At 33.0% G+C, this 18,313-nt stretch overlaps 1 protein-coding gene across 5 annotated transcripts in view; it reads right to left on the minus strand.

The window, feature by feature from the left end:
* Window positions 1-18,313, minus strand: part of DYNC2H1 (dynein cytoplasmic 2 heavy chain 1) — a 164,647-nt gene that overhangs the window by 107,302 nt on the left and 39,032 nt on the right. For 4 of the 5 annotated variants that reach the window (XR_011806518.1, XM_038175931.2, XM_072032742.1 and 1 more), the window contains exons 43-56: window positions 17,781-18,027; window positions 16,773-16,924; window positions 15,651-15,795; window positions 14,536-14,638; window positions 12,875-13,042; window positions 12,614-12,738; window positions 11,156-11,404; window positions 10,001-10,109; window positions 9,125-9,238; window positions 8,186-8,328; window positions 7,683-7,764; window positions 5,353-5,507; window positions 3,355-3,492; window positions 726-839 (exon numbers count right to left, since the gene is read on the minus strand). Coding sequence is in view for 4 of the 5 variants with exons in the window: in XM_038175931.2 (XP_038031859.1) it covers window positions 726-839; window positions 3,355-3,492; window positions 5,353-5,507; window positions 7,683-7,764; window positions 8,186-8,328; window positions 9,125-9,238; window positions 10,001-10,109; window positions 11,156-11,404; window positions 12,614-12,738; window positions 12,875-13,042; window positions 14,536-14,638; window positions 15,651-15,795; window positions 16,773-16,924; window positions 17,781-18,027 (2,044 nt within the window). In the remaining variant the exon portion in view is untranslated. The remainder of the gene's footprint in view (window positions 1-725; window positions 840-3,354; window positions 3,493-5,352; window positions 5,508-7,682; window positions 7,765-8,185; window positions 8,329-9,124; window positions 9,239-10,000; window positions 10,110-11,155; window positions 11,405-12,613; window positions 12,739-12,874; window positions 13,043-14,535; window positions 14,639-15,650; window positions 15,796-16,772; window positions 16,925-17,780; window positions 18,028-18,313) is intronic. The other variant, XM_038175934.2, reaches the window with a different exon arrangement.

Raw genomic sequence — 18,313 nt, forward strand, 5'->3', positions numbered from 1 at the left:
GACAAAGAGTCCCTCCCCAGCTTTCCTGCAGGCCCCTTTAGGTACTGTAAGGTTTCCCCAGAGCCTTCTCTTCTCCAGGCTGAACAACCCCAGCTCCCTCAGCCTGCCTACATAGAAGACCACCCTTTACCATCTTCATGGCCTTCCTCTGAACTCATTCTAATATGTCCATGTCCTTCTTGTGCTGGGGGTCCCAGAGCTGAATGCAGTATTCCAGGTAAAGGAGATATAGGATTTTATATATATATATATCTATATATAGTACATATAATTGTTAGAATTAAGTAGTAACTGGAAACTCCCTCATTAAACCATTTCCCTTCAGCTCATAGTGTAAGCTTTGTGATATTACCAGCTTCATCAAGGAGAATAAATACAGTAGGTCTAAAGAATAGATTAGTAATTCAAAAATATTCCATTAGGTCTGCAGAGATCAGCTGTAGTACACCATGGCACCACAGAAATAGCAACTGGAGTTGACCTGAAAAGTCTTTCTTCAATTAAGATCAAATATAATGCCAATTTAAATGCCAAAGTGACAATCTGCATTCTGACACACAAAATTAACTTTTTTCTAATACCAAAAGGTTTTTATATTCAAATAATTTAACGCAAAATTTAAGAAATATTAGGATAAATTGTACAGAATCATTTTGCGTGGCAGAACTTAAATAAGCCAAATAAAATCTCACCACAAAATATTACTTTTCTGTATTAGTTCTTACCTGAACCTCCTTTAGTTCATCTTCAATTTTTCTTTTTCTTTCTTCTATTTCTGCAGCCTCTTCTGCTATCCTTTGTTTTATTTTTTCCATTTCTGTTTTTTGCTCACTAGCGCTCTGTAAAAAATATCTTTACTTTTCAAATTTACACAGATCTTATCCTACATTTTGTTCTCCTTTCTTTTAGTCTTCATTATAATACCATAATACCAGTCACAAATAGTATCTGAAACTATTTGATAAGAGAGAGGTAGTTTCAAAAACATACATAAGCTTTAAATACATACATAAGCATTAAATATTAATAAGCATAAGTATTAAGCTTATATTCATGTAACTAAATGATACAGAATAAGCACCTTTTACTTTTACTGCATCTCCTTCTTTACTGTACCACAGACAAGATCTGTACCTGTTTTTTATGCTTATTATACCTTTGTCCCCTTGCCTATGATTCTTCATTCCATATGAAGATGTTAGACCTTCTTTAAAAGTTTAAGACTGGCAGCCTCTAACATACTTAATGCATTTGGGAGTAGCATCATCCTGTCTTTATTTTTGTAGCTGCTCAAATTTCTACTTCTTTCATGACACCACTGAAACTCTCCTTCTCTGTGACATTCATAAAAGCAGCAATTGTTCTGTTCATGCTACAGCCTGTTAGCCAAAAATACTATTGCAAGATTTACTTGTAAAGTTTCATTTATTTGTTTGTAAGGATATTTGCCTGACATCCTACACATATATTATAAGCTGTTTAGGTTTATATCTTTTCTGTTTTCCTGAATTTGTATTGTGCCTACCACAGAGGGATAGCAACCATTAGCCAACTCCAGAACTCCTAAGCAAAAATAAATACCCAATATATAAACTAAAAAAAAAAAAGTTTACAGCCTGCAGTAAACATAAAAACAGGAACTACCAAAAACAGTCATAAAACAAATAATGGAGGATAAATGCATAAAATAAATATATAATAAAAATAATTGATATATATATATATATAATAAAAATAAATAATAAATAAAATAAATGCATTAAAGTGTAATATTCTAGGCTTAATTCAACTAACAGATGCAAGACATCGAAGCCCATAGTTCATATTTTTATATATTTTCCTGTATGCAATACAGTATTTTAACCAGCAGTTGTTGATCTGAGTTGAACTTGAGCATAAAGTAAGAAATGTATAAAAGCAGAGAAAACACTGAGATTAATAATAATCTTTCTGAGTGCTTAACCTAAGCTATAGACAGTATGTCACTGAAATCCATAAAAGTATGTCATTCTTATCCAGAGAACATTAACTACATAAAACTAGCTTAGATATTTCATGCAAACGTACATGGACTGATAGCTCTGAGTAAGAAAACCTTAAAATTCAGTTGTAGGTCAAAAGCCTTGCTCTGAAAGAAGATAAAAAGTGCCTATGTATTAAAGACCTATCTCTTACACAAATTGGAACATTTGAAGTGACATTAATATGTCAGAGGGCACCTGTACTTTATGCTAATCTGAGCCACAATTCTATCATAATTTTTCTGATATCCACAGGCCCATCACCCATCATGTTTCATTGCTTTTGGCTTAATCCTCACTTTTGTTCCACAGCGTAATAGATGTGCATGGGTAGCAGATTCCTCTACTGAACAAAAGCAGATACAGGTTTAAAAGAGAAGTCATGAGAAATGGCACAAAAATTCTTTGAGGCCAGCAGTGAATATATACCAAGCCAATCATCACTATTCAAACACATATACAGTAAACAGCCAGAGGCTAAAAATATTTAAAAATTGCTAACAGGAAGTAGGCTTGTAAAAATGGAAAGTAATGCACCTTGTAGAACAAATGGTTTGAAAGAACAGGCATTTACTTTACTGCATATCTCTTTCATATCTCTGCATATCTATCAAAATACCTCTTCTTTGAGCTTATTTATTTAAGCTTGTTTCAGACTGACAAGACTAAACCAATGCTAAAACAAACACAGTGCAATGAGATCAGATTCATTATGGCTTCACCTACATTTATTATTTCTGGAAGTATCAATGTAGAGATCTACTTTCTACACAGTTAGTGTATTTAACTGAGAATGTACTACTAAACAAAATCACCTCCTCAAAGAAAAGGTCTACCCTTGAGCTGAAGGATAAAAATTTCAAGGAGTGAAAAACACTACACAATTACTTAACTTTATCTGAGGTTAACTTTGTAAGACTGAACCTCATGAAATACATACTTTATCATAGTCTACAAATTCAACAGGATTTTTTACATAATTAGTGCTACTTGTCAGTGTTTTCTTGAAAGTTCCTATTTTTAAAAAGCATCAAAAAACCTATCAGTTTGGATTTATGATCTTCCAGGAAACCTTACAGACTGATCTACAGCAGTAAATGCTACTCAGGAAGTGGTAGTGTTCTCTTCCTACTCAATCAGTTCAGACCTGATTTAAGGTCCTTTGTTCTGTTGTTGCAAATTTATTCATACCCCAAGGCTCATGCAGTCCCTTAGGCAACTTCTTGTAAAAGCATCATGTTTAGCACTTCTTGAAAAGAACACCAAGCACAGGCAGCTATGGAGATGGAAAACAGAAAAGCATTTCTTTTTTTCACTTTTTATATGATCCTACCTGCATAGATACTGTAATTTCCTGAAGGGCAGCATCAGCCTCATCCTGCTTAGTTTTGAGTAGAATGCTTTGTTCTCCGGCTTTTCTGTTCAGTTCATCTACAAGGGCTTTAGCTTCATTCAGCTTTGAAACACCTGCCTATAAAAGTTTATAAAATGCAATTGCTTAGCAAGGAATTTTAAGTGGATTTAAATGAATTTTGGTTAGAAATAATACATACAGACTAAAAGTGATGTAGACTAACGTAGTTCATTTTTAATTTCTTTATAAAAAGATGTGTTTACTTCTCACCTGTAAACTTTGAGTCACAAATAACCCATTCTCTCTCATGTTCTCAAAAAACATGATTTACTTTTTAATTATGTCAATAAAAAATTCAACAGATTTTAGGTTCATTTGTCATGTTCAACTTTTCATAAAATTTATATTCCACATCATCTCACTATTGTTTACATTTTCCTGGTATTAATTAACTCTAAAAGGAGAGTTGACAATCCTAGATGCGTCAGTTTAAGGTATTTTACTACATCCGAAAGTTGAAAATGAAATCGTCAAAACAACTAAGTTTTGAAGAATCAGCAACTTGAACCCTTTTTTTTTTTTTTAATAAATTCAATAACATTTTGGTTGACTTATATTAACTCCACACACTTTTATTTCCTATAATAGCAAATCTACAGTAATTAAACAAATTGAAACGAACTATATTATCCTATTTCTACATATTTGTATGTTCTCTAAAGAACTTAGATGAACATAAAACAAAGCCTCAACCAATTATGTTTATTTTCTTTATTCACACTTTCTAAATTATGTACTTAAAGAAAACAGAATTATTTCAACACATCTGAAAAAATATTAAAGATAAAATAAATATTTGATGTAACATGGACATGTAGATGATTACTTTTCTCTACCCAATGAATTCAACTAGTAAATAAAGTAAATGTGTGTTTGTTACAAACAAATCAGTGCTACTTCCTTAAAACAAAAGTTAAGAAAAAAACTTCCTATCTTTCTATAAATACAAAAGTAATTTCTATCACTACAAACTTAAATTCTTTGTTAATATGCTTACTATGCAATTTGTAAGCTATGGGAAAAAAAATATTAGCAGACAGAATAAAAAGAATATAGAATTCAAGGCAAGAAGTTGCAAGTGTGATTTCAGAATAGTACCAGGGATTACTAGGAAAAGGAGCTGAAAGTGAAGGGGAAAGGGAAAAGCCAAAAGTATTATGTCCTAAAAGATGGGAGGGAATATTATGAGGGAAAAAGAAAAGGGAAAAACAAGCAAACAAAGAAGAAAGCATTAATGAAAAGATAGCAAATAATTTTTAAAAAATAAGCAAGTTACTCATCAAGAACAGTATTAAAGTAACATCTTTGGGTGAACTGTATTTGGTCTAGGGTTGCATAAAAGTTTTGATGTGTGGAAAAGTTTGAAATCAATTCCAAAACATTAAATGAGGGAAAAACACAAAAAAGGGAATTTTGGCCAAAGCTACAGAAGTAACCACAAAATTACAGAGTTTACAGCTTATTAAACTAGGAAGATGCAAGAATCACACAAATTAAGTTGTTGTAGAGATATAAAGAAAGGGATGGAGTAGGTAGCTACAGGGAAGGAAAAGTATACAAGCAGAGATATAAATTGATCAAAAGATGGATGTGTTGTTTGCAACACAATTCCATAAAATTGTGAATAAATTTAAAGTGCTTGTAAGTCCTTTTTACTTTTACAAGAAAACATACCCATTCTGATACATGCTTGAGATAAAATATTAATGAAAACAAGTAACAATTCTAAACCCTAGAACTTCTGAACAGAGATTTCCATTAAGATTCATTTTATTCCTCTTTTAGAGCCACAGCATGAGTACAGGCAAACAGGAGTCACCCCACACAACTGTGTTAGTAGCTACAGCTCATAATACACAAGGTATTTCCAAATGGTATATTGAAAGACTGCTTGTTAAAAATGTTTTAAATACATACCTGCAAGTGATTCTGCCTTTTTATTAGCTCTCTTCTTTTACTGTTATTGATTGAACTGTATATGTGAAGGAATGTCATATATCTGCTAGGTGTTGCTCCATACATTTTACATGATTCATGGATTGCCAGAAATGACTTAAAAAAATCTGAATCACCTGTACAAGAGAAAGTGTCATACAGATAATATAATCATTCTTACCTCATATTAAAGTAGGGATGAGTAACAGAAGGGTTTGAGATATGAATTAACAACATTCCAAATATGACAGAGAGTCTTTCCATGAAAGCAGTTTGCAGCAGCCAGAATAGGCTTCCAGATGAAAAAGATACAGAACAATTCTTAACCTAAGCACTATCATAGTCAAAGGAAAACAGCCTCTCTAATGGGAAGAGTCAGTATTACACAGATCCCTTTAGGGCTCAAATCTTAGATTTGTAACAATGTCTCCTCCAGAGGAAAAAGACTGGGCTTTTTCCACATGATCTGATTTTCAGAAGTGAAAAAATTAATTCCAGAAAATGGCACCACAGCTTGGACAGTACCATAGGCTACAGTGAGCACTGAAATCTATACAAATAAAAGTAATATCTGCCATAAAAGAAATTAAAGGTTGCTTTTGAATGAATTATTAAGAAATTACTGACTCTCAGAGAAAGAAAGAAAAACAGTAGTTAGTTGGGTAGTCAGAAGGTTGATAAAGTAGCACCTCAACTCACCAGAAAACTGGAAAGAATTTAAATGGTATCACATGTGATCTGCCTTATAAATTCAAATTCTAAGCATAAAGGTGGTTAAAGGTGGGTGAAAACCAAAAAATCAAAAATCCCACTCTTGATGAATAAGGAGCTTATTATCACACTGTCTGAATGGAGAGTACATGGCGACTACTGCCCAAAGATACTAGTTTAAATCCTTATCTGAAGTTCTAATTATTTGCTATACTCCACTTGGTGTGGAGTACAGGGGAGATTTCTTTTACTTCATCTTCTGTCACTGTGCATAAAGGCAGTTCCCTGATTTATTCATCTCAAGCCTATAAAAATGCAACTTCCAATTATACATAGTGACAAATTAAAAACTTACCTCTTCACAAAAGTTGCTGTTTGATGGTAAAGTCTAATGTTTCTCACCTTTTGATAAATGATTCTGGACGTTCTACTATATTCATGAATTCAATACACAAAAACTGTTTCCTTCTCTCTTCCTATATATTTTTCCCTTCTTATGTTCTGCAAAGGTATCTACGACACCATGCCTTTTCTTCTAACTCGTTTCCATTTATTGTCAGCAACCAGATTCTCACTGACATTCCTATTCCTTCAACATGTTTAAAATCTGAACACTTCTCTCTAAATTCCAATCCTAAAATAGTATTTCACCAACTTTTTAATCCTTCAATATTCTACCTTATCTCCATTTATAATTAATAACATATATGTCTGAAATGGGTTTGGTAAAATTTGGTAAATTGCTTTTGTCTTTTATGAGTGACCACAGTAATATGGTTTAAACATTGCACCCTCCCTTATAAGAATATATTTTTGTCCTGTGTTTTTTTTTTCCTGTGCATTAGTAACTTCTTCCCATCATCAAGGGGAACACTTATCCTATCTGAATTGTTCTCTGAGGAACCACTTAATTCTCCATTCTATCACCAGTATTAGCACCATCATTAACTTTTCCTTCCCTAGTTTTGCCACCAAAGTGTAACCTTTGGTACTGTTTCTGAAATTCACTGTGCACAAACCTGTGCATTTCTCCACTATTCCCAAGGCTCACAAGAAAGCCATTAAAATAAACAGAACAGTAGAGTTTAAAACTTGACTTGTTTGGCCCGGAATCACAAAGATTGAGAGGATGGTATCTTTTCAGCTCTATAAACCTCTCCACTGCTAAGTATTCTGAAAGGAAAATAATTATTAAAATATAATGAACGTCTGAAAGCATGTCTATGCTAATGAAAAAATGAAAACATATAGACCACAAAGTATAAAAGCTTTCAAAATGCCTCAAAATTTGAGGCTTTGAAATACCATCCACACAGAAGGAAGATGCAAAACATAGCAAGTTATAGTTTAATCAGTTTATAAAATTGAGTATACAGAGTGGTTTCTTGTGAAAGAGGAGACTACGTTTGGTGACTCAGAATGCTCTCTCCAAGTTAATATTCCTATATGAAAAATGCCTCCCATGTGGACAATACTGAAGTTTATGAATATGCTGGCAAAATCCTACTCAAAGTACCTATGCTATTGTCTATGGCCGACAAAGACCTGAGTAAGTGAATAATAAAAAGTTGTAACAAATAGCTGATCCACCAAAATATTACCTGAATGTTTTTTCTTAAGTTCTTTATGTGCTTTTCCAGTCTTCTCTTGTTCATCTGAATCATACAAAAGCATTTCAGGTATCTAAGAAAATCAAAATGATTTTTTGTATGACGTTACATAAAATTAAAATTTGAATTAAAATTAAAAAAAAAAATCAATTTAGTTGTTAACCTAAAAAGACTGAAAATTAGAAATGTATTCAGAATAAGGGATTTATAGAATATTTAGAGCCTTCTATAGATCAATTCTACAATTGCCTGCAATACATGACTTCCTGTTATGTCTGGCAGAAGAGTTTTGTTGGCTGTAAGAAAGAACAATTAATTCTCAGACACCTACAACAGCACAAATTTCAAAGATGTAAAAAGCTACACAACAGAAATTATAGAGTAGCTTAAATACAACTGTTGTGGTTTAAAGGTGTCCAGAATTAAACAATTACTAAAAATTAAACAATGCCTTAGTCTAAGTCTTTAAAAACATTACACTTTTAAATCTTTACCTTTTTCATACTGTTTTCGGACCAGGTTTCCATCCACAAAACATGACATTTCTTGTACAGTGCTGGGTTACTTTCACAATTTATTGTAAAATTTAAATTGGTAGAATCCATGATCAGTACAACATGCAGATTCTGTTGGATCCCTAAGGAAATGCAACATATATAATAACTATCAATCTGACTACATGACAGATTTACTTCCAATACAACTGTCCTTCATATACTTACCAGAAAACAATTTCTGAAAAAAAGACACTATCGCACTACAACACAGTAGGGCAGGAATGTTTACAAATGGAATTTAAATAACTTAATATAGGATTATATATTCTCATTATGCATATTAGAGTATTTTTTCATTTAGAAGAGCTGACAGTATTTAAATGGATACCACCAGTTTACATTCCAATCAGTACAAAAACAATTAGAACTAGTTCCAAGGCCCTTGACTATGACTGACAATTTCTGTATTCTTTCAGTCACATTAATTTATTTATTTGTAAACTACTTTATCTTCTTGTTGGTCCAAGAAGAAATACAAATAATTAAAAAACCTATCTATGAACTTACTTGTAAGTACTCAAAATCCAAAGAGAGTTGTAGGTAAAATTGACAAATAGAAGGAAACTCTGTTATGATTTACATAACCTAATCAAACCAGAAAACAATGGAGACAAAAGCTTTCTTCCTTCTAATTATTTTCAACGGCAGAATTTGCAATACCTTTGTAGAACATTCATGGAAAAAAAAAATCAGATAGAGGAATGAATTTTAAGCTAAGAGTTCTGTATCCTCACATATCACACTGTAATCATTATTCCTGCCTGGTTTTTAATAATTACTTGGCTGTTCAAAATATACACAAAAAAGACTTAGTAATTATTTTTCCATTATATCGCTTTTGTAACCTTGTAATAAATTATAATTCTGTTCTCTTACTATATGTGAAATAGTTGAAAATTGGTCCTGTAAATCCATCTTGTGAAGCTTGATCCTTTAGAGGAGATAGCAATGGTTCTAATTCTTCTATTTTATACAATCCAGGAACTTCTCCTATTAGAAGAATGAATTTAAAACGTCAGATCAAACACACTAGAATTATTCAAATTCATTTGAACAGCTTGCATACAAAATTTTAGTATGGCAGTATTTACCACCATTTTTTCATGATTTTCATCACATGAATTCTATCCTTTTCATATCATGAAAATGACCAATTAAATGATAGTAATTCCATTTAACTTAAACAGCCTACTTTGTTAATATTAATGAAATATACTTCTACAAGTCATTCAAGCTTACCCAAAGACAGTGATTCAATACTACATATAAATCAAATTAAGTGTTCCTCTGATCAAGGAACAAAGCTAGATAACAAAGTAAAGTCACTCTTGTTATTTGTTATTATTTATCACATTGTTACTTTTAGAAAAGGGGGCTTTGCTGATGTTAGTCTAAGTGAATTACTCTGTACAATCTAGCAAAACATTAGGACACCTCTCAATTTTGAATTTGATTAGAAAAAGGGAAATTATAGAGCTGAATACATTATTATTTTGTTATTATATTATTCAAAAAAATGCTTTGAAATAAGTTGCTTAATTTGCAATGTTGAGTCAAAAGCACTCATATTGCAGGGTAGGCTAAAGGATAGCAAAGCAAACTTCAAATCATTTCCTCACTCTAGCCAAGCCTGACCTGAAAGCTAATCAGCTATCTGGTATGGAAATAAAGGTGGAAAACATCATCTAATTCTGCCTTATTGAACCAACTCTGTGTTAAAAGCAGAACCAAATCTTTTTGGATTCATCTCACCTGAAGACAGTAAACTGTTGATCATCTCAAGGAATGTGGAATGAACAAACTGATAGTCTTCGAGGAGCAAAACCACTTGCTGTGCTTCGATGCCAGCAAGCTCCATCACCTACAAGCAGAGAAGGTATTTTAATCTCAGTATACAGAGTATATCTTGTTAATAACAGAATGGCTATAAATCACAGTTTTGTTTTGTTTTGTGTTTTTTCCACAGCATCTAAACTGTGATACATTTACAAAAGATTACTACGTTGTTCAGTTATATGAGATCAAATATAAAGAACAGTCTACCCTAGACGTACAACTTGGTAATATGAAAACAAAACAGACTTTTTTGTAGGGTATATTTATGCCCTAGATGTGACTCATTTCTAGAGTTGCATCACTTTTTGTGGGGGCTTATCTGTAAAGTTTTCTTTAGCAGTTCTGAGCTCCTGTTTCAAGGTGCATTTATTTTTAAACAGTGTGCATCCTTTCATCAATCATTAAAATAACACTTGATTCAGCTACTCTCTTATGAACAAGCAGAGTATGAAAAGGCTCTGGGGAAACCTTACAGCAGCATTCCAGTACCTAAAGGGGGCCTACAGGAAAGCTGGGGAGGGACTCTTTGTCAGGGAGTGGAGTGATAGGACAAAGAGTGATGGTTTTAAACTAAAAGAAGGTAGTTTTAGATTAGATATAAGGAGGAAATGTTTTACTATGAAGGTGGTGAGGCACTGGCAAAAAAGTTGCCCAGGGAAGCTGTGGATGCCCCATCCCTGGAAGTGTTCAAGGCCAGGCTGAATGGAGCTTTGAGCAACCTGGTCTTTTGGGAGGTGTCCCTGCCAATGGCAGGGGGTTGGATTTAGGTGTTCTTTGAAAAAATAAAAATAAAATCCAACATTCGCATAAGCCTAGAATTATTATGTTCACAACACTCAGAAAAACTGCTGTAGTATTCAAAACAGTAGAGTCTCAGGAAAGTGCTATGAAGAACAGCATGCATTCTAAACACTAAGACCTTCTAAAAATCTCTTACATTTAGACCATTGACATTATGCTTTTCCTAAAATCTCGCTCTCACACAACACTCCTGTGTCCCTCAAAATTCCCATATTCTTTTCTAAATACACACTTACAAACCTTCAACTTGTAAGACATTGAGTGACTTACGTATTTAAGATCATTTTTGAAATGCTTCAGCTCATAGCCTCTGGAAATTTTGGGAGTAATTAGAACAGCTCCATGCATATGACTAACTAAAGAGGTAACTGTTCGACGACCTACACCACTCCGTCCTGCCAAAAGAAGTGATCCTCCAGGAAAACTTAGCACTCTGTCCACTCTAGACATATAATTGAGGACTTCTTGGAACAGTAAGACCTCTATCTCTTTTTTGTCTCGCCCATAATGAATAACACCCTATTGAGAACATTAAAAAAAAAAAAAAAGAAAGAAATGAATTAATTGATAATAAATACAACCAGTAAGATATGAAAGCATCCAATATTTAAAAGTTTAGAGAAGAAGGCCTAAGAGGCCACACTAGCATTTATTACAAAAAAATTATTTATATGATAGAATTTATATACCTTGTTTGCCCTTTTCCAGCAATGAGTAGATCCCATTACCTTAGCAAGGGTATCATGCAACACCCCCTGCAATGCTATCTCCTAGTATTCTTTCATGTATTGGAACAGAAATCTACCACTGAATTCATTAGAATTAAATAATGGGTCAGAATAAAGTCTGATCTGTGTCTCTGACTACAGATGAATATTAGCAAAACACAGAACGGTGCTTTAGGCAGCTAATTGCTGTGTAATTGCAGATTATGAAATTTTCTACTCAAATACATTTAATAATGGATCCTAAGATTAAATTCAGGCCTCATTATACTCAGCAAAACTTTATCTTCAACGTATTTGTGGAATTGGATTTAAAAAAAAACACACACACAAATAAAAAAAAAAACCTTTGATTACTATGGCTACTGAACGTCATCATTTCCTATATAGTCTATTGGTCACAAGTTGGCCATTAAGGAGAGGGAGCAGCTTCCCATCTAGAAGACCAGTCCATCAAACACTACTAATACGGGGCAGATGACCTCAAGGGTCTTATGAAAAATCAATCAACCTAGCAGAGGTAACATGTTTGCATGTCCTCATCAGTTTTATTTTTTATACTTTACTGTTTAAAAACATGTGAAATATCCAAACAATGTATTTGTATTTCTTCAAATAGAAATTATGTTTGCAAATCACAAATTCATAAAGAAAACATTTAATAAAACACTTTAGTACTCAAACAAACTTAAGTGTACATCAGTGTTTCTCAAAATGTTGTCTATTAGACTGCTGTAAATCCTAACGGACAGCAAATGTGACTGACAGCCATTTCTTAAAACAACCTTGTTATAAGATACTACTGCTACCTCCCAGATAGCATCACAGACTTTCCCTCACTTGACCAAATGTCAGAAATAATTCCTTAACCAAGTCTTCACCCAAGCAGAATCCACCCTAAATCTTATGTAAGCTTATGTATTTAATCCTGAAAAAAAAAAAAAACCATCTTGGAATCACTGCTATGAATCATTGCTGTGTACATTCTTTAATCTTGTCTCACTTTTTTAATAGTATCTTTCAGGTCTGTTGAGTTTAGTCTGCCAAGTGGTCTCCCGTGTGGTGGTAGTGCTTGTCCTGGAGTAGTGAATGCCTCTTGACAAGCTCCCCAAGTTACATAGAAGATATCTGTGAAAATAAAATGAAACACGCTTAAAACGTCAGATCCTCAACTGATGCACTATCTAACTTGATTAAGGTAATTTTATTAGGCAATTTCTTATTTAATATTTCAAGCTCATGTAATATACCTCAAATGCTTTACCTGCCATATTGTCTAGAACGTCTGAGTCCCAGTCATTTTGAAACACTTTCATCAAAATATTATTAAATACATGTAGATCTTTCATGCCTACAAGCTTGTCACGGAACAAACGGCATGCTTCATAAGCAACGATTTCCAATACATAGTCTGCAGTTTGTGTAGATGGTCCTACAAAATTTAGATAATGAGAGATTTGATTTTATATTTTTTAAAATAATTTTACATTTCTCTAACTCCCATTTCAAAATATGAGATTGAAAATGAGTAAGTGAAATTACATACCAGCAGGAGAGCATCAGTAAGGAAGAAATAAGAGAAAGAGTAAACACGTTAGAAAGTGTTTTTAAATAAAATTTTTGTGTGTCATTACAAGATAAAATGAAAAATATTTTATTAAAGAAAGTTCTCCAGTTTAGTGCCACCATTCTCATTAAAACAAACAATGTGTTGCACACAAAGTAAAAGATAAAATTCCAGGTAATTAAAAAAAAAAAAAAAGATAGAGAGACTTTTAAAGGGAAAGACTGATAACACACACTAAAATAAAAATAAATCCCCCAAATTGTTTGTATTATAAAATACCACCAGAGAATACAAAGATCTTCACAGAAGAAGGAAGGTGAGATGTGGTATAGTAAATTACATGCCGTATTGTTCATCACTGAAAAAGCATCAGCATTTGTCACCTTCAGATACAACAATGTAGTTTTTAAGAGGCTGAGATTACCCATTCCTTCCTACCGGTGTAGCTTTTCTGACTTCATCCAAGCTCCATTTATACCATTTGATGATCAAATAAAATAAACAGAACACAAATATAACATTCTTAGCTCTTTTATATTCTTTAAGCAAGCCCTTTATGTAAATCTTTACTTTAATTAAGGTAAGAGCTAAACTACAGTAAGGAGGAACTGCTCATAACCTAGTAATAATGGTTATTTCAAAGGAAAGACAAAGATGAGACTAATAAGAAGCTCAGGCTGGCTATTTGGAACAGCACACAAAATTGAATACCTTTCAAAATTTCACGCTTTCCAATTAGAAAAAAAAAAAAAAAAAAAAAAAGAACTTTGAGACTGGACTGTAATTATCAAGCATTCACAAATTGTGATAATATTTAGGCTTTTATATTGATACTTGTAAGTTTTCATATAAATGATACAGTTTTAAATATGTTTAAGGGTGCTTTTATTCACTTATTAAGTAGGTCATAGATGGCGTGTAGCAGCTGTAGTTCCAGTGACATCACTAGTTCTACACAACCAGCTATAAAAAGAAAAGCATGGGAGGCAAGCCTATGGGAATTCATAAGACAAGATGTAGTCTCAGAAAAAAAAATATAAATAAGTGGGGAATAGGAGGGACACTATAAGATCCTTCAGAAGAAAATGCAACCCCATGCTGCTTACTTCCCTTAATCTACATATAGATGCCATATGTATTTTAATACATCATACTTTAAAAAAAAATAAAAATCCGTACTATGTTACAGAATGAACCGTTAGACATTTTTCCTCTCTACTGAATAACAGAATTTACAGTTTAGAAAAAGTACCACAGGTTTACAAGTTGCAAATGAAGTCAACAGTAAGACTAACATCAGTAATATTTTAGGCTATTTTAGAACTGCTGTATCAATGAAAATCAAGTAAATGCCTTACCATCTGTTAAACTGTATCTGAATAAACCAAGTACCCACTGAGTAAGAATACATGGTGTAAAAAGGTAATGACTGTGATCATCAACCGTGAATTTTGCTCGTACCTAAAAAAAAAAAGAAGTCATTAAAAGAAAGTGATATTTTAAAATTTAAAGCACTTGGAAACATATTTTTCAATTTTTCTAAAATACCAGGGAAATTAGTCTATTATGGCTACATATTCAGATATCTTATTATTATATTAATATTTATGAATAACAGCAATAGAAATTATGTCTTACAGAAATACTGTCTCTTCACCCAGAAGGTGTATTTAAGTTTACAACTGTATCTTTAATGCAAAGAATAACTGCGATCATCACTTATTTGGTGCCAGTATGATGAAATTTAGATTTAGATTTCTTAGAATTCATCAGTAATATTATATGAAAATCATGTCAACTGGTGCATGCCAGCCAGTGACTATATCTACATTCCAGTCATAAAGATAGGCTTTGTTTAATGGTTCTGTCTAGATAGGGGCATGCATACATTCTTGGAACATACAATGAGCATTTACATTCCTCCCCTACCTTCCCTAGTTAGGCTATGCACATGATTAAGAAAAAGAACTACTTAAATGTTTTCCTAGACAGAAGATCCTAAAAATTTAACTGGGAGGATAAAATAAACTTGTGTGCCTAAAAAACAGTTTATACAGCCAAAGACAGATGATAAATACACACTTGATGTGTGTAAGGGACTCCACCGTCACATCTCCTATTAGCATTCTTAAAGCTTGTAATGAACTTGTCTGTTAAAGAACATTATCTCTTGATCCAGTGAGTAGGAAAATAGTATTATCCACATTTTATAAATCAGGAACTGAAAGTGTAGATAGGATAAATACTTACCGAAGTCATACAAAGCAAGAGCTCTTACCACTTACTCTGTTTGCCTCTAGTACCTACAAATCTCTTCCAAAAAGTAGCTCTAAAATTGGTATTTCATGAAAAAGATAAAAATTTAGATTTTAATACTTATCAACCTTTTTATTCTCTTGTTAAAAACCTGATTATTAAAAAATATATTTCTGATTTCTCCATCTCTATGAAAAACAAATTTAAATTTCCATACCTGTTCATATACTTGAACCATAGATCCTGCTAGCTGATGTACTTTTGGTAAAGAACCCCAAACAGGGTGATTATTTAGGCTTTTCTGTAGTACAGGTTCCAAATAGGCACTATAAATAGTTTGCAGTTGGTCTCTCTCTGGATAGCTACACGGAGATTAAAAAAAAAAAAAAAAGAATTGCTATTCACTATCATTTTTATTTTCTTTATTAAAAAGATTGAAAATTATACCCACTGTTATGGATATATTTCAATAAATAAGATCTCCATCCAGCAGCTAAGTAACATTATTGCTACCCTTAGATTTTTATAAACACACCTATAAATGTGTTCATACAAAAAAAAAAAAAAATCAATTTCTGTAACTCTGTAGCCAAAAAGCACTTTGATAGATGTAGAAAGCACTTTGAAAGATGCAGAAAGCAGTTTAGAAAAGTAAGATAATCTGATAGGAAACATATTTTAATCATTTCACTACCAACAGGTAGCTACAGATTGCTCCTTAAGTGGTTTCTAATGCAGAGATACCAAACAACACCAAATCATAGAATCACAGAATGGTTTGGGTTGGAAGGGGCCTTAAAGATCATCTAATTGCAACCCCCCTGCCATGGGCAGGGACCCCATACAACCTGGCCTTCAACACTTCTCTGTGCAATCTGTTCCGGATTGCACAGAGGGTGCCTTACCACCCTCTGACTAATGAATATCTTCCTTATATCTAATCTAAATCTTTTTTAGTCTAGGCCCTCTTTAAATATCGGAAGGCTGCTATAAGGTATCCCTGGAGCTTTCTCTTCTCAAAGCTTAATAATCCCAACTCTCAGCCTGTCTTTGGAGGTACTCCAGACCTCTCATCATCTCAGTGACTCTCCTCTGGACCTGCTTTAACAGGTCCATGTCTTTCTTATATCGAGGACCCCAGAGCTCAATGCAGTTCTCCAAGTAGAGTCTCGCAATAGCAGAGTAGATGGAGAGAGTCACCTTCTTCAAACTATGAAGAACCCAAAATGTTAGAAAAGACTAGAACAGCCACATCTTCATAAAGAGTAAATTCAGCAAGGCCCCGTGAACAGAGATTGTATCTAAGTTCTGAGAGTAAAACCTACTTTCTCATACTTACTCAACTGCACAAAGACGAACTATAGAAGTAAATCTGGAGGTAAGTTTATTTCTTCCTAATGTCCCTCCAGCAGTCATGGAACCCACAATCTGGATGTTTTCTAAACCAACCCATTCCAGATTTTCATCGTAGAATCCTTGATATGTCAGAACCTTTCATAATTACATAAGCATTTTATTAAAAGAAAGTCAACAGCATAACTTACAAAAAATACTTAGTGACAAGTATACCATTGTTATTACATTATTACATTCTTAACTGTCAGTGGTATGTTCAGTACTGTCATCTTTTTCGATAATAGAGTCTGAAATGTAAATTCTTAACCAATTATAAAATCCTGTAGAGAAAAATGAGTCACGTGCTGTGAGGTCAAGGGAAAAGTCAGTATTGGCTAAAATTGTCCATAATTACTTGGTAACTCTCCATAGAGAAAAGCATCGACAATAAGGTACAAATATAGGTTTTCTGTCTTTAGTAGGAGATTAGAAAGTTTATTGGTGGTAAGAAGGCATTAACTTACTCCAGATCTTCAGTATTGGAAGGTTTTATGTCTAAAAGTATACTAGAAAGAAACATATCCAGAAAGGAAATGGATGACACACATGGGTTATTCCAAACTAGGCATTCAAAGAAATGTGGAGGAAAAGAAAGGGAATGTGATAAGCAGGAAAAGATATAAAAATCCAGATAAAATTGGTTTTAAATGTTTCATTTGAACTTCCACTTTATCCTGACCAAAGTAGTATGTCACATAATAAACTTAAATTGTTGAGCATTGCTTATGTTATAACTTGCTGAGGTAAGCACTGTATTGTTTACGCATAAGCCCAACATAAATGGTATTCTATTTCCTGCTGATATATACATATTCTATCCATGTACAAATAAAAATAACGTCAATACAGATGCAGGATGCTAACTCTGAAAATAATCAATGTAGGTACCTACATTAAACTATTTACAGTATACCTAAGTCTCTTAATAAATAACAAAGACCAAAGGGTTTACCTGCTGCAGAAAAGCCACGAGAGTTATAGTTCCCCATTTATCAGGTTTGGGTAGATTGATATCCTTTAAATACAAAACAAGCCTTTCACAGTCCTTTGGTCTGAATACTCGTCCAGTGTTTGTACTGATTACAATGCAAGTTTGACTGAGTTTTTGTACAAGATGTTGAGAGGTAGTTTGTGCACTGCAGTGAATGGTAGCAATCTGAGTGGATCGGAGTTGAGAAAATGCATAACGAAGCAGCATCCTAAAATAACAAATATGTACATACATGTAAGCATAAATAATACATAAATGCATTAAAATACTGGGTAACCAAAGATAGTTTACAGCTTTTGAATTAAAATGAATATACTGCATACTATATTAATATTAGAGGTGCTGCATGAGGTTTGCTGAATTAAATATTCTTACCTTTTAAATGGTATAATTTTCCATTCAAGAAAACTAAATTAAAGCAGAATATACAGCTACACAAAATAAATATCTAGTCTAAATACCTTGTATATATTGATCCAACCCATCTAAATAAG

This window comes from Anas platyrhynchos, chromosome 1, assembly GCF_047663525.1.
Source record: "Anas platyrhynchos isolate ZD024472 breed Pekin duck chromosome 1, IASCAAS_PekinDuck_T2T, whole genome shotgun sequence".
Taxonomy (NCBI): domain Eukaryota; kingdom Metazoa; phylum Chordata; class Aves; order Anseriformes; family Anatidae; genus Anas; species Anas platyrhynchos.